Here is a 21,830-nt window from a genome sequence, read left to right as displayed (position 1 = left end):
CTGGTTAATTTATGGTAAATTTCCAAATTCAGAACAGGGGATCTAGTAATCGCTCTGGCCCTGTTTCACGAAAACTTAAACATCTCATAAATTACGGCTCATATGGTCGTTTTGCTTCTTCCATATGAAAATAGACTCATCAAAGTTCGATTACATAATTTATTCATTATTTATTTACATTTCTATTATTTTTAGTGATTTTTCAAACTTACAATACTGCTGCTGTCAGCATCTAATTTAAGGCAAATTTCACCTATTTCATAGTTTCCATGATTCAATTAGTAAATTAACATACATTATTTCCAAGTATGTTCACGATTAGCCACGACGTACGTAGCACCAATAGAACCATGATTGGCCATTCCAATGGCTAGTCATTACCAAACATTTCCACGTCACTTAATAACCATACCATAAGACCATGATGTTATACTTCAAAATATACGAGCCATTTTCGCATGGCTATACGAATATACATTACAAATGGGTACTCAATTAACAACAAGGGTCAGCCCTATACATGCCATTTTCAAATTGAACTAAAAGAGTACCAAAAGTGGTTTAGATAGTGTGGACGACTTGACTTTGACACTCCGAGTCCGATGGTGACGAACCAAAATCTATAAAACAGAGAATCAAAGAAACGGAATAAGCATTTAATGCTTAGTAAGTTTTGAGTAATGAAATTAGTTTTGACTAAAGTATAACATTCATATGGCTAAATGAATAACTTCATATATGCACATTCTCATAATCATACTTACTTCACGCTTCAATCAATATATTCATACACAAGGTATCAAACCTAACTAAAGGCCGAAAGTTCGTTAATCAATTGAACGAATACTATTTGAAACGAATCGACTTTTCCGATGCATATACGAAACATACCTTATCGTTTGGATTTTATGAACGTATTAATTGAAATTATTACAGCAAGATCGCTCACTTCCAAACCCAAGTATCTTCGGGATTTAGCCGGATATAACAACTCCCACAAATGCCTTTGGGTTTTAGCCCGGATATAGCAACTCGCACAAATGCCTTCGGGTCTTAGCCCGGATATAATCACTAGCATAAATGCCTTCGGGACATAGCCCGGATATAGCAACTCGCATGAATGCCTTCGGATCTTAGTCCGGTTATCATCCGAATAATCATGCACATATGTCCACAAATCATAACACATCTTTATTTCGTTTTCATTACTAGAACTTAGACACAAGGCACTTATCTACCATTACCATTTTCGGCTCAATAGCCACATACAAAGAGCATGGTTTTGATTTGCTATATAACATGATCTCCATACGCATTCGGCTGCCCGTCATAAGTATAAACTAATTACCTCAATATATAATTCAAGTAGAATCATTATATCACCGTTTATTTGTTATGCTTATATGTCATGACCTAATCGAATCATAATCTAAGTTCCATTACTCGAAAACTTACCTCGAATGTTGTCGAACAATTTCAACGGCTATTCGATCACCTTTTCCTTTCCTTTATCGGATTTAGTTCCCCTTTGCTCTTGAGCTTAATTTAACAAATAAATTGATTTAATAATTTTGAACATCAAAGAGAAATTTAAGGTATTTAGCCCATATATATTAGGCATTAGAGTCATATATGTATGAAATCATGAATCAAATTCAACATATTAGCCAATATTCTCCTTTAGCCGATTTTCTAAGTCAAGATAAAGCCATCAATATGCTTACCTATAGCGAACGCATACAACATCAATCTATGTATTCATTCATGTGGCGAATACACATGTCTATGTTGAGGCCGATTATATACTTAATACATTCTACAAATATGGTTACTTGTATTGACTAAATACCATTTTGTTTCAAGTTCAAAACTCGGCTAATACACATATATACACTAGTAATCAAATACTAACATTTGCACTTCACCTTAATAGCTAGCTTAGCAAACCTTAATTTAACATATAATTGTTCATAACACAATTAAAGCATCCTCTCCATTCCATCAATTCAAAACACATACATTACTCAATAATATTCAAAATCATATTCGGCCTTAGTACACACTTGTTAGCCTATTTTTCTCCATTTAGCAACTAATGCACATATGTGCTCATTTGTTAGACTCTACTTCACCTAACTACCATTTTTCATCCAAATAACATGAACAACAACCATTTCTTGAACATTATCTCATGACCGATTACTCATGTTACCAACAAGATCCAAAATTTGGACATGGGCTAACTAAGGGACTTAGTAACTAGCTTAATACATTCAACAATTTCAAAAGCTACCATGAATTACATACCTTATTCAAGACTAGAAGGAGTGGCCGAATATTTGCTTCCCCTACCCCTTTCTTCTTAGCATTTTCGACCAAGGATGTTAAAAGATGAACACTTTTTTTTTTCTTTTCTTTGTTTTATTCACTTAATTAGTTTAACACCCTTTTTCTTCATTTATTTTTTTTTATAATTTATGCCATTAATACATTATTTTATTGTTATTACCCATCATATTTTGTCTATCCTCATTGTCATGGCCGGCCACTACTATCAAAGTGGGGAAATTGACATGCAAGTCCACCCTTTTGATTACATGCACTAATAGATCCTTATAGATTAACCTATCACATTTCAAAAGTGTCACACATAAGTCCTATTAACTAAATTCAAATGCAATTAACTAAATGGAAGCTTAAAACTTTCACACACTTATATTCACATATTTTAGTCAATAAATATTTTACTCAAATACTTCGGTGACTCGGTTTAGCGGTTCCGAAACCACTTTTTGACTAGGGTTAATTTAGGGCTGTCACAAACAACTCCTCCTCCTACTAACAAGTTAACAAATCCCCCTAAGACTTAGTCTTATTATTTTAAAAATAGCTGCAGCCTTGAGATACTAACATTCTCCTCCTAACTCAAGTGCAGAAGACACCAAATTTATTGTTAAGAAACTTAAAATGACTAACTTGAAAAATATAGTAAAATATCTGTCATCTGATCTTTGAAAACCAGTTTCTTCAATATTCGCCTTCTATGAATTCCTTCTCGACTAGTGTAGCTTCAAGAGTTGCTTCTAATTGTTTCCTAGCATGTAATGCCATCTAAATCAAAATTCCATAATTCAAAATCATCACAAGTTGCTCTAAAAAAGTCATAAGAGTGGCCAAAGTGCTTTCCCTTCTTTCAAGATCTTGTGTTATCACTATACTTGCGATTAATACGATTTATAGTTTGATTAACCAATCTTCTCGCAACTAATAATTCCTTTTTCAATTTTGTATTTTGCATTGAAAGCTTAATCACCTTACCAACTAAATTCTTAAACTCAAGAACATCTACAGATGTCAATTCTTTCGCATATGAAACTTCTTCAATCAGCTTTTGATTTTGGAAACATAACCCACTATTCTCTTCTAAAAGTTGCACATTACTCTTGATCTCCTGAGATAGATTCTTTTTCCGTGGCTCCTCAGCATGTTCTTCAGATATTTCATGTGCAAAAGATGATAGTTTATCAGAGAGAGATGTCACCTGCTGCTCCAAAAGAGTTACCTTTGCATGCAACATCTCATTCTCAAAACACTTGATTTGCAGTTGTTTTTGCATGATAGGATTATCTTCTTGATACTTGGATGCCACTTGCTCCTCCTCAAATGGATTCAATGAGAACCTTTTCTTCTTCATCTTGATCATAAACAATTCATTGCCACTAGAGTCAAGGATCAAACACATTCCCTCTTCGAACATCACCTTGAATCTCTTCTCTACCAATTGACCCACACTCAACAAGTTTTGATCAATCTCAGGTACAAACAGAACATATGAAATTAACTTAGTTCCAGCACAGCTCTCTATTGCTACTATGCCTCTTCCCTTCACTTCTAGGTATTCTCCATTTCCTATATTGACTTTCGACTTCAATTACCTGTCAAGGTCTTTAAACAGCTTCTCATCAAAAGTAATGTGATTGGTACAACCACTATCAACTAACCAACTGTCACATAAAATGCTTGATGAGAAGCAAGAGACGACAAACAAATGATTCTCTTCTTATTCAACTATAGCATGTACTTCACCCTACTGCTGATTTCTCAATTCCTTGCAAAACCTCTCAATATGCCCTATCAAGTTACACCTTCTGCATTTCACATTTGGCCTTCTCCAACACCTAAAATGGGGATGATTCTATTTTCCACAATACTTACATGAAGAATACTTATTATAATTTTCGGTACTATTACTTTTTGCAACAGTTTCTAAACCACTATTACAATCACTCTTCTTCTCATTCCACTTTCATTCCTCTCCTTTTTTGCCTTGCTTCATCTTAGCCTTTAATACTCCTTCTATACTTCTTTCTATGCTTCCTTCCTGCCTTATTAGCCTCCTCTACTCTTGTGCTTGTAAAGCACTGATCAACTCCACTACTCTCAATTGAGTCAAGTCCTTAGTGTTCTCAAAAGAGGCAATAGTTGCTTCATATTTCTCAGGCACGGAGACAAGTATCTTCTGCACCAGTCTAGAATCAGAGAGATCAGCCCCACAAACTCTTACCTTGTTGGCAATATCTATCAGTTTGTCTGAGTATTCTTTGATTGACTCAGGCTCCTTCATTTGTAGCCTCTCGAATTCTCTGATCAAGTTCAACACCTTCATGCTCTTGATCCTCTCATCTCCTTGATACTCAGCTTTGAGGTAGTCCTATATTTCCTTCGCTGATCCAAAAGCCATAATTCTATTGAATATGACTGGCGAAACCGAAGCATAAAGACAAGACCTTGCCTTAGCCTTCCTGGTGGTTCTCTCCTTGTGCATTTTGATCTGATTCATAGTTGGATTATTAGGAAGTAGAGTCACCTCATAGTCTTCCTCAATAGCTTCCCAATAATCACAACCCTCCATGTATGCTTGCATTCTCACGACCCATGCTTGATAATTCTCTCCATCAAACACAGGTGGGGCTAAGATGGACAGGTTACTTGATCCCGATTCCATTTTCCTCAACAAAAAAAAAAAACCTCACAAGTGTATCTCTCAAAATTTTTTTCTCAGAACTCTCACAAAACTTTTCTCACAAGTCCCTCAAGAAAAATGGCTCTCGATACCACTATTGGTTTAGCAAAGAACTAATTGAAGTATAGAAAAAAATATGAATGAAGGGATAATTTAATTGATTAACAAAGTAGCCCTTATATACAAGTCCCAAGTAACAACCTCAATAAGAAATAAATTCAAATTGCTACTAACAAGCTAACAACTCCTCCTCCTACCAACAAGCTAACAAATCCCCCTAAGACTTAGTCTTATTATTTTAAAAATTGCTGCAGCCTTGAGATACTAACATTATCCACATCTCCTTTTTCTCTTCTTCATCCTTCTTTAGTTGACCTCCACCTCCTCCTTCTCCTCCTTTTTTTTTATATGTGAAGGTGAAATAAGAAGAGGTGATTAACTCATCGTAGTAATAGTAAGACTTTATTGAGTGAGAAAAACTAAAGAAAGCAAGGGATATTAACGGAATCCAACATACACTTATCGCCATTTTTCCTCGGCACCATTACTGCTCTATCAACAACTTCAAACCTTCAATTCCAACTCCAATCGAAACCCCTATGATTGTTCATATTCTTCTTTAAATTTTCCCTGCAAATAAACAAACTAGCTTAGTCTCTTCTCTTGCCATAAAAATTTATCAAATTTTCCAATAACAAAACTTCTTGATTTTTAACTATACATTAGCATCTCCTTTTGGATGTTAAACTTAAACTAAATGATATCGATAAACTCAGACTGGTCGAAAGAAGTAAAAACACAAAATGTATAAGTTAAGAATAGTTGTGCACAATCTGAAGGAAATGTATTAAATAAATGAATCAATAGTGACACAAGCAAAGAAAGAAAGTTACTAACCTTAAAAGAAGCTCCACCTACTAGAAAACCATCCACATCTGCTTGTCGAGCTAATTCCTTCCAGTTTGCTCCATTTATAGAACATAAATTAAACTTTGCAATGGATAATCGGGCTATTGTCAGGGTACAAGTTACTTAGCTAAATTAGATAATAGACTAGACAAACTTGTGTAAAAATGTTTGATTGTGCCATAGGATAAATAAGCACGATATATAATTATGGATACATGATAGTTGAATTAATTTTTATTCATTTGATAAATTTAAAGTATGAAAGAAGCTGTGTGTATGGTGGAATGCTTAGGGATGACCTAAAGCATTGTTTGAATAACTAATTCTCAAATAACCATGCCAATATGCTATTTATCCCTAGTTCCCATAATTGATCCTTATGACACTTCTTAATGATTGGTAATATTGAAACTATCAGGCCATAGATAACTCGAGTGTTTAGGTAGAGGTATCTTGGTGATTTCAAAATATTTGAGAGGAAAAAATAAGAAATGGTACAATATAGTGAATATAGGACTCTTACGAAGCTGTGTGTATGGTGGAATGCTTAGGGATGACCTAAAGCATTGTTTGAATAACTAATTCTCAGATAACCATACCAATATGCTATTTATCCCTAGTTCCCATAATTGATCCTTATGACACTTCTTAATGATCAGTAATATTGAAACTATCAGGCCATAGATAACTCGAGTTTAGGTAGAGGTATCTTGGTGATTTCAAAATATTTGAGAGGAAAAAATAAGAAATGGTACAATATAGTGAATATAGGACTCTTACAAGCTTGTGGGTAAAATGAAAAATTACTTGAGTGAACAAAAGCATTGTGAGGATTAAAAGCCAAGCAATTGAAATAAAAGCATGAAACGGGCTAAAAGCAATGTGAGTGGAAAAAAGATATAATTAGAATGTGATCAAATAAAAATCATGATTAGGCCATTTTTCATTCTTATTGCACTAAAATCACTAATGGATTTCTAGAAATTCAGTATAGGAGCCAAGGTATTTTTGCAATTGTTATAGGGGCCAATTGTTGTCATTGTTTCAGTGGATGTTATGGAACTTACTTTTTAATGGAAATTTCTATGTTGTTAGTATGAATAATATATAGTAAAAGGAATGAGTCTTCTTATGGTTCATCTTTCTTGATAGTGATACCTCCTTTGGTTTTAATTTAATTTCCACAAAACAAATGCATGCATGTTGGCTGCTATTTTACTTTCTCATAGAATATAAGATGAGCTAATCAATTGGTTGTTTTTATTTCCAAACAATTGCAAAGAAAATTTATGAAATTATGCTAATTTCAGAGGTTTAATTTAAGACAAAGATGATTCCCTCATTAATTTGGTATAACAATTTAAAGATTTTGATTTAGATCATTTTGTGGATATACTTTCCATTCCACAAAATATTATGACTCGGAAATTTTGGGAAATTTATTTTCCGAAGAGTTGGCCTTTACTTCAAAATATCGTATTCAAACTCCATGTGTTGATTTAATGGTTAAGGTATTCAACACTAGTATTGGGACACTATTTCTACTATTCGCAACATGGAGTGTGTACAAAGTCCTCAAACGAAAACAAATTAGTATCCTTTTGAGTGAATATAGATAGAGGGTCTATGGTGCTCACAAATCACAATTACAATCAATCATATTTCCAGAAACTAGAGTAAAAGTTAGGGAATTCCTCAAATTTACTAATCAAAGGAAATTCAAAACCTCGTTGTATCCCGAGAAGACCTTTGTCTTAACCCTTTAGCTACTTTGTGTGAAGACAAATAATTCTCTTTGAAAAGTGTCATCCACGCCTCGAAGCCTACTATTTATTTTTATATAAGTCTTCAATTTTATCATCTTGACTCAAATATCCAACATAATTAAAATAAATATATCTATATACCTATTTAATTGATGAAAAATAAAGTATAAATTAATTAAAATTGATTATACTCACAGATATCTTCATCCGTTGTACAATTTCAATTAAGGTTTTTTATCACTTCTTTCATCCACTTGTTGATATAATTAAATTAATACTTAGTAATAAAAAATTTAAGATAATTTTATTTAATCTATAATATCAAGCTTTGTATTTTACAATATGATTTGAAATATTTAAAAGTTTTGGAGGGAGGAACATAAATTATCCTTATTTCTTAATGCTATTGTAAAAATATTTTAAGGAATATAAAGAAAATTAGAGTTCAAGGCTCCACTCTTCCTTTTATTTGTCTCTTCAACTCTTTATACGTAACTTACTCTTTGAATGGAGACCTCTTACGTATAGCTGGAAAATTGTATCCAACAGTCTTTACAAATTAATGAATTATTCTCAAATCAAATGCACTTATACTGGAATTTCAAAGAAAGTGTGAGCAAATACTTTTCATTTGCTTCTCACTCAAACATCCTTTGTTTCTTTAAATCTTCCTTCATTTCCCTCAAACAAAATAACAATGCAGATGGGTTTTCACTTAGCTCTTTACTTCATCCTCCTACTCCTCTTCTTGTTGTGCCCAATATTACAAGTAGCAGAATCTCAAGAACCTATCTATGGTAAAGAAGTCTGTGGAAATATTACAATTCCATCCCCTTCTGGAATCCATAGCACCTGCTATACTAAACCTTGGTTTAGAGTGACTTGCAACCCAACCCCCAATAGGGTAAAGCCTCTCATAAACGTAAATGCCATCGATCTGAAGGTACTTGGAAAAGCCTTATATGCAAATGCCATTCTTAGTAACAATCCAGTTACTTACATTAATTGTGATCGTTTAAACGAGGTTAGTAGGAGGGTCAATCTCTTAGGCACTCCATTTTTCTTCTCAAGTAAGAGGAATTATTTCAGGTCAGTAGGTTGCAGAAATTTGGCTACTATTTTAAGTAACGAAGTTGATTCACTTGGAGGCTTGTTGAGTTATATCAGTATTAAAAGATAAAAAAATAATAAAAATTTGTGTTTGAAAGATGAAAAGTAGAAGCAAAACAAATCTGTTGAGAGGGAAAAATTGAAAGACTTCACATTACTACAATAAGCAACATTACAATATACATAAGTAGCTTCATTACAATGGAAGAAAACAAAACATTGCTTGTGCTAGTATCCAAGCTATAAAATCAGCTTAATGATAACCTAATAGGCTACTAAATCAACTAAGTACATGACCAACCTTAGCAAAACAAAAATTACAATCAGATTAAACATAAGTCACATGTTACAAACAATTTTAACAATCAAATTACACATTGGAGATTTGCTAGTTGCTGCATTGTTGCCAACTATCAACACTCCTCACTGGCTACAAAGTAGCAGACACCAATTATTTTCCTCAAATACTCAAACCTTATATTAGCTAGTGGCTTGGTTAGAATGTCTGCAAGCTGAACCTCCGAATTTCAATGAGTTAAATTGACTTCCTTTGATAGTTCTACCTCCCTTACAAAATGATACTTGATCTTGAGGTGCTTGGTCTTACCATGAAATACAGGATTTTTAGCAATAGCAACAGCTGACTGGTTGTCCTCTTGATCTCTGTTGCTTCCTCTTGATCAGCATTCAAGTCACTCAAGATTTTTCTAAGCCAAATGGCTTGATTAATAGCAGTAGGAGATACAGTGTACTCTACCTTTGTAATGGATTGAGCTACTGTTTGTTGTTTCTTAGAACTCCAACAAAAGACCCCTGAACCTAGAGTGAAAAAATAACCTGATGTGCTCTTCATATCATCAACTAAGCCTGCCTAGTCACTATCTGAATAGCCAATCAGTTTTAGCTCCTCAGCCTTCACAAACTTCATCCCATAGTTTAAGGTTCCTTTAACATATCTTAAAACTCTTTTAGCGGCCTTGAAGTGAGCAACATTGCAGTAATGCATGAACCTTGATAGAAGGCTGACTGCATACATGATGTCTGGCATTGTTGCTATCAAATAGAGCAGACAACCTACAAGACTTCTGTAGCCCTTCTCATCCACTCGTTCATGGTCACTGTTGCTAGCAAGTTTTTCTCCTTGTGCCACAAGAGTACTAACAGGTTTGCAATTTGTCATGCAAATCTTGCTTAAGACCTTCAATCCAAATGCTTGTTGGCTTATAAAAATGTCATGCTCGTTCCGATTCACTTCCATGCTAAGAAAGTAAGTTATCAAGCCTAGATCAGTCATCTTAAAAATATCTTGCATCTATTTCTTGAACTCTTGAATCAGTTCACTTTTACAACCAGTAACAAGTAAGTCATCCATATACAATGATACAATCAACAAGGTTTCTTTCTCAAATTTCTTCACATAGAGCGTAGGCTCACTAATGCTTTTTTCAAACTCTAGTTTTGACAAGTAAGAATCAATTTTGTCATACCAGGCCCTTAGAGCCTGTTTTGGACCATACAAAGCCTTATTAAGCTTGTAAACCATGTGCTCTTCACCAAGAACCTTGAATCCATCTGGTTGCTTAACAAAGATCTCTTCCTTGAAAATTCCATTCAAGAAAATAGATTTGACATACAGCTGGTGCACTTTGCATAGCTTTTGAGTAGCTAAGGTAAATAACAATATTATGGTGTCCAACCTTGCAACTATTGCAAAGGTTTCAGAAAAATCAATTCCATACTATTGACTATATCCCTTTATAACTAGCCTTTATGTTTGTTTAGTGACCCATCTGAATTGTGTTTGGTCCTGAACACCCATTTCACACCAATAATTTTTCTGTGTACTGGCCTATCAACCAGCTCCCATGTACTATTCTTGTGAATCATTTCCATTTCTGCCTCCATTGCTTCTTTCTAGCAGCCCTCCTTTGTAGCCTTATCAAAGTTAGAAGGCTCAACAATGGTAATATCACATCTTTTATAGATGTTTATGATAGTCCTTGTACTTTTGACAGGTACATCATCATATTCTTCCCCAATTTTAGCTTCATTCTCAACATGATGCAAGTCAAAATCTTACTGGTCTTGCTCAAACAAGATTGCATCTATTCCATCCCATTTCCAACTTGTGCTAGTATCCAAGCTGTAAAATCAGTTTAATGATAACCTAAGAGGCTACTAAATTAGCTAAGTACGTGACTAACCTTAGAAAAACAAAAATTACAATCAAACTACACATAAGCCACATGTTACAAAAAGTTTTAACAATCAAATTACACATTCGACATTTGCTTACTGTTGGATTATTGCCAACTTTCAACAAGGTTGCATTCAACCAAGGTGTGACGATGGTGCTTCTAAATCTGGTCGTTTTACTCAAATTACTGCAAATCTCACTTCCTATACCGTAAACATGATAGCCATGTATTCTGACAGCAAAAGATGCACATTTGGTTTCACCTTTAGCCAGTACTCTTTCTATAGTGCTTACCCAATACCCAGTGGCATCAATAATGGAACCATGCATGTTCCCACCGTGCTCAACTGGAATTCTACCTATTGCGGTGACGCAGGTCAATCACGCTTTGTCACTTCAATTGCTTGGCTTTCGTTTTTCTTCTTTCAATTCAGTTAATATAATGATTTTGCTAATTTTTTAAATCAGTCTTTTAGGATCATTTATTTTGTATATTAATATTGTCGAAACCATTTTTATTTTGAAAAACGGGGATTGACTTTAAAACGAGGTATGGAGTCGTCACCAATCCTTTTTATTAGGTGTGATCGGATCACCTAATAAAACATTTTATTTTATCAAAATATCAATTTTGGCCTACGAAGTTCAAGAAAACAGGTTCGGGAGTTGGTTAAGTACGAGGATGGATTAGCACCCTTGTTACGCCAAAATTGGCACCTAATTGATTAAATAATGTCCTTATGTGTAAGAATTAAAAAAGATTTTGAAATATGATTTCTTTTAAAATGTTTGAATAACTTGAATTGAATGTTAAAATTCTCTTGTTTCGAAGGAATACAATATCACATCCAGCTTGAAGATTTTGAAATATGATTTCTTTTAAAATTCTCATGTTAAAAAAGAAGGCGTCGATTCTGATTCAATTCCATTTAGAAAACTTTCTTAGAAAACAAAATCCTTTACATAAAAATGAGTTACCAATAAGACTTTGCCCTAATGCTCAAAGCCTTAATTTTCCTACCTGTCCTCGATCTGACTCCAATTCATACTCCACACTTAGTATGTCTGCCTGTACTACCAAAGTTTGCAAGTAGTCGGCTACCACCTAAATCTACGTTACAGCTTCTCCTATAATGTTATCCACGTTTCTAACTTGATTTTGAGAATGATGAAGCTGCTCATTCCATCGCTCTTCGATTGCCTCAAAGAACTCAATCCGCATTTCATAACTTTGTAATGCCGCCTCTAGTTCTTCTATTTTTCCTTTCATTTCTTCTATCTTACTTAAGCTTGCTCTCAACTCCATCGCGAAATTATGACTTCGATACTGATGAAGAAATTTCTGGAGTTCTGCTACTGTAGCCCTTAATTTGCCTCGTTCATTTCTACTTTCTGACAGACTTTTCTCTAATGCCTCATTTTGTGCTTGAGCCTCCTGAAATTTCCTTTCCCATTGATCAGCTTTAGTCTTTTCCTCTCGAATCTCCTGACGCCACTACTCTGACATTTTCCCCAGCATAGCAGTTTTCATCGATAAACGTAGCTTCTTGTAATCTATCTTCAAACTATCCAGATCCTCCTCAGCCTTATTTTTCCCTTTTCTTAACTTCTCAACATTTGACTTTTGAACATCCACGTCTAATCTCAAATTCATTTTTTTCCTCTTCCAACTGCTTAATCTTCTTTCCGAGCTCGAAACTATTCTTTTCAAAGTCTTGTCTTATGATCTCTAACTCTGACGGGACAACTTGTAAGTATTCCTCTACTGATCGAGCGCCCTCTAAACTCGGCCCAGGAATATTATCATTAATCTTTTTGCTAAACCATCCGTTGTATTCAGGAGTCGTCATAGAACCAACAACCAACCCCTTCATCCAGCGAGTTTGCTTCCAAGCATCAGAAATTTCTCGAACCTTTTTCTTATAATTGTCCCCCATATATGAGAACTCACATTGAGCAAGCCCGTAAGTCACTAGTATAAACTGTCTTAACTCATACTGCCTTAATACAAGTAAAGGGGTATATCCAACGGCCCCCAAATCCCAAGTAAATGTACCTAATCAAAACCCTCACACCGATAAAGGATCTCGTCGAGGACCATCCAAAAGGCTCTCCATTTAATATCCTCCTCCTTGAGATTTTGAAGAATTACCATCCACCTTTCTTCTGAAACATTGTCTCTCCTTTGCGTAGCTCCTTCCTCCTTTAATGGGGAGTAACTCTCAGAGAAGACCCGGTAAGAGACCTTGTCCACCTTTCAAAAATGTCCATGAAACCATACTAATAACAACTGTGCACATCCAATAAATCTGCCTTCTCCTACCCTCCGACACATGCTCAAAGATCTGAACGTCTCGACTAGAATTACAGGTACAAGTGTGACTCTTTTATCAAGACGATCGAATAAATCAGTGACTGCTTCATCTATATGCCTTAAAGCTTTAGGAAAAATCACCAAACCATAAATTCTCAAGGTGAATATGTCGAATTTCTTCTTTACATCCGGATGTGCTAAAATCAAGTCTCTCAGATTCACCCAAGGAATACATTTACCATCCCTTTTTTGTTGAATTCGGGCCGTAACCCAAGGTTCACTCATCCCGGTAATATACATTAACTTTTTCACAAAAGTTGGGACATTAGCAACCCTAGAGTAAGCTTTGCTGATTTGAATCTTTGGACAACGCAGCAAGGTAGTATATTCCTCTACAATGGGCACCAAATCCACCTTCTCAAAAGTGAAACAACTATAGGCAGGGTTCCAAAACTGAGCCATAGCCCGAAAAAAATGCTTGTCTACCTTGATATCAAGCAAGTAAGGTATATCGCCCTAATTTTAATAGAATAACTGCTTAGTTCCCTCATCCCAATGGGCCCATATATCTCTTAATTCCTGCAGCTTATTTTGTGTCACACTGATGCGGGTGAAGTCCCACAGCTCTGATGTATATCCTTCACCTAGACTATCGCCTTTTTCTAATTGTAACTTCTCTGACCATGTACGGATAACCGCATTATCCTCGACTTTATCAAGAAATTCATTCTCCATGCTAAGTCTTCTAATTTAGTAACTGAATGCAAATCGACACCTCTTTAAATATGCAGTGTCATGCAATCATAGCCAAAATAAAACACACAAGTCAGTATCAAATAATAAGAGTCAAGGTAAACAGAAACTAGTCAAACACCTATCTGGATAATCACTAAAATTTAGCATAACTCTACCTAGAGTGAGCTCCTAAAGTGAGGTGTGGTTCTAAAGAAAAGGGTACTCGAACCAGAAGATTCCTCAATCCTCACCCATTATAGGCTCATATGGATAGAGTTTAGTTCAGGGTAATACATTTCCCTATGACCATGCGGAGATGAAAATATCATGAAGACATAGGCACGAATGTATCCCGGAAGCAATCAACTAACCCATACGGAGGTGAAAACCTCACGAAGTCATAGCTTCTCACTCCCACTTAAAGGTATAACCACAACGGTCATGCAATACAATGCAATAGTATTCTACAGAACTCAAACCACAACAATCATACAAACAAATGCAACAAAGAATCATGATTTTCAAATCAAATTTTCAACTTTCGACAAAAGGACAGAAAATAATCAATTTTACAGCTTGACTCTCTTATTGTCCCTAGTGGAGTCACCAAGCTGTCGAAACCATTTTTTATTTTGAAAAACGGGGATCGACTTTAAAATGAGGTATGGAGTCGCCACCAATCCTTTTTGTTTAGGTGTGATCAGATCACCTAATAAAACATTTTATTTTATCAAAATATCAATTTTGGCATATGAAGTTCAAGAAAACAGGTTCGGGAGTCGGTTACGTACGAGGATAGATTAGCACCCTTGTTACACCCAAAATTAGCACCTAATTGATTAAATAATGTCCTTATGTCTAAGATTTAAAAAAGATTTTGAAATATGATTTCTTTTAAAACGTTTGAATAACTTGAATTGGATGTTAAAATTCTCTTGTTTCGAAGGAATACAATATCACATCTAGCAGGTTAGGACATGATATTTTAAACCCTCGAAACCCCGATCAATTCCTGATTTCCAAAAGCTCACACATTTGGAAGTTATAAAAGGATATTCGATTATTTGGTCTAACGAAAAACCGAAACCCAATACGTTAGGGTATAATTTCTCAAATTTTCAAATATAGAACATTACCTTGTTTTGAAGTTTAGAAAACACAGATGAAATTTTAAAGGGATATTTGATTATTTGGACAAATGGAAAATCGAAACCCAGCACGTTAGGGCACGATTTCTCAAATTTTCAAACATCAAACATCGCCTTTGTTTTAAAAAGCTGGCTCAAAACGCATTAGTTTGACTTGAAATAAAATGGAATAATTAATTTTGGATTGGTGAGTTGAAAATTTCATTCGAAACTATAAACATGGAACAATATACATGAGTGAAAATAGTATAGATATAAAAATAAAAAGAACAAAATAATAGACATACAATAACAATGAGCTCACATCCAAACATTAATAATCCAAATAATCAAAACTAGAAATATAACTAATTAAAGAAACAAATCAGGATAAAACTATAGCAAGCTTTCAAACATGGATAAATAAAATTAAGAAAGTAACACAAAAGACTAATAGACACTATGAAACGATAATATATGAAACAATATGAACACCAAAAACCACACATAATATACAAAACAATATGGAAACTAGGAGCCAATATGATACAAAACAATTTAAAAACTATATGAAAAATTTGCAAATGAATAATAAATGCTAAAAATTTAAATAATTTACATATATAAAAATAAAAATAAAAAACGCTAATAATATATAAATGAGTATTAAAATAGATATTATGAAAGAAGAAATTTGGAGTAAATAATGTATAAAATATTTTAAAAATGAGACATGTTTATTTAAAGTTGATAATACACATATAAATAAAAAAATCATAAACAATGTATAATAAGGTAATAGTACATGAAAGAATTTTTAAATAACAAAAATATAATAAAATATGTTTTAAAGCGTAAACTATATACACAATAGATTTGAATGGAAATATATATAAATGTATTTAAAAGAGATTATGTATATAAAATAACGTAGGATTAATAATGTATGTAGAATAAAACTGACTTTATCATAAACTATATATGTATAATATTATATATGGGTAATTTAAGTTAAATGTTATACAAAATTTTAAAACAACATGATATAGAAGAGAATTTTAAAATAATGATTTTATAATTTAAACAAAAATAACAAAACAAAGTAAAATTATCAAATTAATTCAAAATGTATAAAAATGTAAAAATGAATATTAAGTGAATTAGAAAATAAATTATACAAATTGAAATAAAAAAACTCAATTGAAATAAAATCAAATTAACAGAGATGATTAATAAATGAAATAAACTATTGAAATTAAGATAATGACTAAAGCGCAATACGCGCAAATGTACAAGGATCAAAACTGGAAATATTCAAGATTTCAAAACACGGCGTTTAGGCGCGAACCAAATTGCATTTATGCGCAAATTTCAGGGATAATTTAAAAAATAAAGAAAATGCAAATAAGACCCAATTGAATGACAGTGCGAAAGGGAGGGATCAATCTTGAAAATAACCCTCAAAGGCCAAACGCGTGGATCCTAGCTGTGTACGGGTCGGGTCATCGGGTCACACTATTATACGGCACCGTGGAGCCATTAAAGCAGGCCCTAAACGATGCCGTTTCACCCCTTTATAAAAACAAAAAAACCCTAAAATAAAGCATCTAAACACTCAAAAAATCAACACAACAAAACCCTAAGTCTCCCTCTCCCTCATTCGACCGGATCTCAAAGCACCCTGCCCCCAAACGCCATTTCGCCACCGACCTTATCTAAATCCCCATCCGAGCTTCAACTTCAACGAAGCAAACAAGGATTTGAAGGCCATTAAAAAGGTAAGCCCCTTCCCCTTTTAAAAAAATTCATGCATTGAATAAATATTGAAGAAATAGAAATGAAAATCAAAGGAAGATCCAGATCTAAAATCACCTTAAAAATTGATTTCGAATTGATTTCTATTCTTTCAATATGAGTTCGTAATCCCTTTACAATATACACTCAGCTCCCTTTTATAGCCGAATAGAAGTAAAAATAATAAAAAATAAATAAATACAAATTTCTTTTATTTTTATTTTTTGCTATTGCTTTGCTATTATTTGCTGTGGTTGTTACTATTGTTATTCGATTTCTTCTTGCAGGTTCGATGGCCGTACGGAGGAGAAGGCCTCGTGGGCGGTCACATGGAGCTGAGGCTGCGGCACAAGGCTGCTGGCTAGGGTTTTGGAAATGTTTTAATTTTTGGGCCACTCGGGCTGTGTATTTTTTGGGTCTAAGTTTTTTAGTTTGGGCCTGCTATTTTTTATTGTTGGGCTATGTAAGAAATGGATTGATGGACTTTAATTATTGGGTTTTGTTTTGCTATTATGTTTTTTTTTTATTTTGGTTTTGGTACGGGCCCGGACAAATTGAGCTTGTTACAAATATTTTAGGCTTGAAAAAATTTATACCTAAAAGTTTTGTATTCCAAAAACTTGCAATAATACTTAAATTAAATTATTATTTTAGATGAGTTAAAAATGTAAGTTTTACATTTATTGAAGGGTTAAAGTGTTTATGTTAAATTATTAATTCTTTTGAAAGAGGCAGAAAGGTGTAGTTTACTAATTTGTTCACTTAATCACTTAATCGAAGAGATCAAGGACACCGCTGGCTTCGTGTTGGTTATATATATATATATTTTAATATTTCTGTATTATGTTTGGATTCATATAACAATTTACGTAATTTTGTTTATAGTGATTCTGTTTTAAATCTAAGTTCATTAGTTTTGAAAATGGAATCATTAGTTACTTAAAAAAATTGAAATCATAATTTAAGAGGGCATGTGAAAAAGAAATATCTATTTCTTTTTAAGTGGAACTGATATTTTTTAAAAGGAAAGTATTTTAATTAAAAATATTGTATGACATAAATTCAACCATAATTTTTAATAAAAAGTCTTTATTGAATTTAATATCACAAATAACACACAAATTTAATTAAAAATTTAGTTAAGAGTAACACTTTTCATATATAACTTCTTTTTAGATATATATATATATATTGAATAACACATTACTTTTATTTCTTACAAGCATTGGATGTAGGGATGAGTGTTTAATCAAATCAAGTGAAAAAATTTCGAGTTAATCGAGTTGGTGAGTCTCATTTTATTATCTTAACTCAATTCGAAATTTTTTGAATTATGTCGAGTGAAATAAAATTTAAGTCAGTCGAATCGAGTGAAAGTTTTCGAGTTGAATTAAAAAATTAAACATGTCAAATTAAAATTTTGTTACAATATAACTAATTCCATATTAGAGCACATAAATGTGAAACCATATATATTTAAAAACTTTTCAAAGTAAAATAAAAAATACTTTAGTATGATAAATTTGAGTAATTAATTAACTTATTTAGGATCCCAAAATTATTATTCTAGAAAATTTTAAAATTTTAACTTTCTTTATATATTTTAGAATTTTTAGAATTTTTTAAAAATATGAATTTTAGAATTTTAAAAACTATTTTGTAATTTTTGTTGAGAGACAGACTAATTTGTTCATTTTCAAACTTGATAGGGACCAAAAGGGTACTTACACCAATCTGTTATTCGAATTATTCTAATTGTAAAATTCAACTCAAATTGAACTTAAAACTTGAATTACTTATTCGAGTTGACTTGAATAATTTGAATAACTTTTCAATTAATTTGAAATTTGATTTTTTTTATTTTTCCAAATAGAATTGAGTTTTGCACACCCTTAATTTAATGTACATATATTTAGTGGATTTTGTAATTTACTCCTTTTTTGCTAAATCTGCAGGATGCGGAAGACCAGGACTAGAACCTATCAACTTCAACACCTACAAGGTAGGATCCCGTGGGAATGTTACTTTTCACTACCCCTTTAGAATGAAGGATCAAGATTATGCCAATGACGACTGGTTTGAAGTAATTTGTAACACAACCGCCAATGGGGAAAAAGTGCTGCTCTTAAACATAAATGACACAAATCTGCAAATATTGGAGTTTAACTTTTTGGGTGGCACTGTTAAGGTCAATCATCCAATAACTTACTTCAACTGTCAAAAAGACCATCAACAATGGGATGAGTCTCAACCTAACTGGCACCCGCTTTTCCTACTCAGATTCTGACAATAGTTTTTGGTCTTCAGGTTGCGGTAATTTGGTTACTATTTTCGTTAGAATTAAGTGACTCGAATCCTTATTTAAATAAAATACTGTGGTAACATAAAATAAAAGAAGAATCTATATAGAATTACATTTCTTTTATTTTATGTTAGAATAAGGTTTTTTAAACCTTATTAAATTCCATCTAATTGATTAGAATAAGGTGTTTCAATCTTACTAGAATATGGCTTTACAAGCCTATAAATAGACATAGTCTATTCCTCTTGTAATTAATTCGAATTCGACATAGTAAATTTTCTTCTCCTCTGCCCGTGGTTTTTTTCCCGAAAGGGTTTCCGCGTAAAAATCTGTGTGTTCTTTATTTTATTTTTATTTTATTTTATTTTCACAAATTGGTATCAGAGCTTCTGAGTTATTAATCTCAATCACGGTAATGGCGTCTTTGAAGTATGAAATTCCACTGTTGGATCGCAACACCAGATTTGCATTGTGGTAGATTAAGATGCAAGCAGTTCTTGCACAGATGGATCTGGAGGATGCCCTGCTAGGGATAGATAAGGTGCCTTCGACATTAACAGATGAAGAGAAGAAACGTAAGGATCAAAAGGCGTTAACACAATTACATCTACATCTGTCCAACGAAATTCTGCAGGATGTGATGAAAGAGAAGACTGTCGCCGCATTATGGAAGAGGCTAGAACAAATATGTATCTCAAAAACTATAACAAGCAAGTTGCTTATGAAGCAGCGTCTTTATGCTCATAGTTTGGAGGAAGGTGCGACTGTACACGAACACTTAACAGTGTTTAAAGAAATCCTCTCAAAGTTGGAGGCCATGGAGGTTCAGTATGATAAGGAAGATCTAGGGTTGATTCTACTTTGTTCATTGCCCCCGTCTTATTCAACCTTTAGAGACACGATTTTATATAGTCGTGAGTCTCTCACAGTTGATGAGGTTTATGATTCTTTGACCTTGTATGATAAGATAAAGCATCTTGTGGTTAAACCCGACTCTTAGGGAAAGGGTCACATTGTTCATGGGAGACAAGATCGAAATGCTAATGATGATCGTGGTAGGACACAGGAATAGAATCCTTGTGGTAAATCTAAGGGTAGATCGAAGTCTTCAAACAGAGGTAAAACTTGTAACTTCTACAAGAAGAAAGGGCACATTAAATTTGAGTGCTATAAGCTACAGAACAAAATTAAAAGGGAGGCTATGAATCAAAAAGGAAAACAACCAAAAAATTTTGGTAAAGCTGATGCTATAGAAGACTACAGCGATGGTGAACTTCTAGTCGCTTCTGTCAATGATTCTAAAGTAAGCGAAGAGTAGATACTTGATTCAGGCTGCACCTTCCACATGAGTCCCAATCGGGATTGGTTTACAACTTACAAAACAGTGTTTGAAGAAGTTGTTTTGATGGGAAATAATACTTCGTGTAAAATCACAAATGTTAGAACAATTAAAGTTAAGATGTTTGATGGAGTCTTCAGAACACTTAGTGACATGCAACATTTTCTAGAATTGAAGAGAAATTTAATTTCGTTATTCAAAAGGGTACAGATACACAACTAAAAGTGGGGTTTTAAAGATTTCCAAAGATTCCCTTGTTGTGATGAAAGGGCAAAGAAAGACTGCCAAGTTATATGTTTTGCAGGGTTCTACTATTATTGGTGATGCAGTTGTCGCTTCCTCTTCCTTGACAGATGATGATATTACTAAACTTTGGCATATGCGCCTAGGGCATATGAGTGAGAATGGCATGGTAGAATTGAGGAAAAGAAGACTTCTTGATGGGCAAGGAATTTGCAAACTAAATTTTTGTGCGCACTGTGTTTTTGGGAAGCAAAAAAGAGTTCAATTCACCAAAAGAATCCATAACACGAAGGGAACATTAGAGTATATTCATTATGATCTGTGGGGGCCATCTAGAGTGCCTTCGAGAGGTGGAGCTAATTATATGCTAACCTTTATTGATGATTTTTCTAGAAAAGTTTGGGCGTTCTTCCTGAAGCAGAAAAGCGATGTGTTTTCCGCATTTAAGTCTTGGAAAATTATGATTGAAAAATAGACGGGAAAACAAATAAAATACCTCCGTACAGACAATAGTTTAGAATTCTATTTTGATGAGTTTAATAGATTGTGCAAGTCAGAAGGGATCATGAGACACTTGATAGTTCGTCATACTCCACAGCAAAAATGGTGTTGCAGAACGAATGAACAGAACGATCATGGAGAAGGTTTGATGTATGTTGTCAGATGCCAACTAACCAAAGTTGTTTTGGGCAGAAGCAGCCTCTACTGCATGTGTTTTAATCAATCGATCTCCATCCTTTGCCATTGAGAAAAAGACTCTACAAGAGGTATGGTCTGGTAATCCTGCTAATTATTCTGATTTAAAGATCTTTGGGTGTCCTGCGTATGCTCATGTTGATAATGGAAAGTTGGAACCGAGATCCATTAAATGCGTTTTTCTTGGTTATAAAGCTGGTGTAAAAGGGTATAAGTTATGGTGTCCTGAAAATAGAAAAGTTGTGATTAGCATAGATGTTGTTTTTGACGAAATT

General features: G+C 33.7%; 1 protein-coding gene and 1 long non-coding RNA gene across 2 annotated transcripts; one reads left to right on the top strand and one right to left on the bottom strand.

Moving 5' to 3' along the window:
* Positions 1-9,679: 9,679 nt before the first annotated feature.
* LOC108459274 (uncharacterized mitochondrial protein AtMg00810-like) lies at positions 9,680-10,102 on the bottom strand. The gene has a single exon (XM_017758619.1). The coding sequence runs from the start codon at positions 10,100-10,102 to the stop codon at positions 9,680-9,682; it is 423 nt and encodes a 140-aa protein (XP_017614108.1).
* A 6,653-nt stretch (positions 10,103-16,755) lies between these two features.
* On the top strand, positions 16,756-17,641 carry LOC108459831 (uncharacterized). Its single transcript, XR_001867421.2, has 2 exons — positions 16,756-16,959; positions 17,263-17,641. It is a non-coding gene; the product is annotated as an uncharacterized LOC108459831 (long non-coding RNA).
* Positions 17,642-21,830: the final 4,189 nt, after the last annotated feature.

Source organism: Gossypium arboreum, chromosome 9, assembly GCF_025698485.1.
Source record: "Gossypium arboreum isolate Shixiya-1 chromosome 9, ASM2569848v2, whole genome shotgun sequence".
NCBI lineage: Eukaryota > Viridiplantae > Streptophyta > Magnoliopsida > Malvales > Malvaceae > Gossypium > Gossypium arboreum.
Note: the sequence above shows the minus strand (reverse complement) of the source record. Positions and strands in the feature narration are given on the sequence as shown.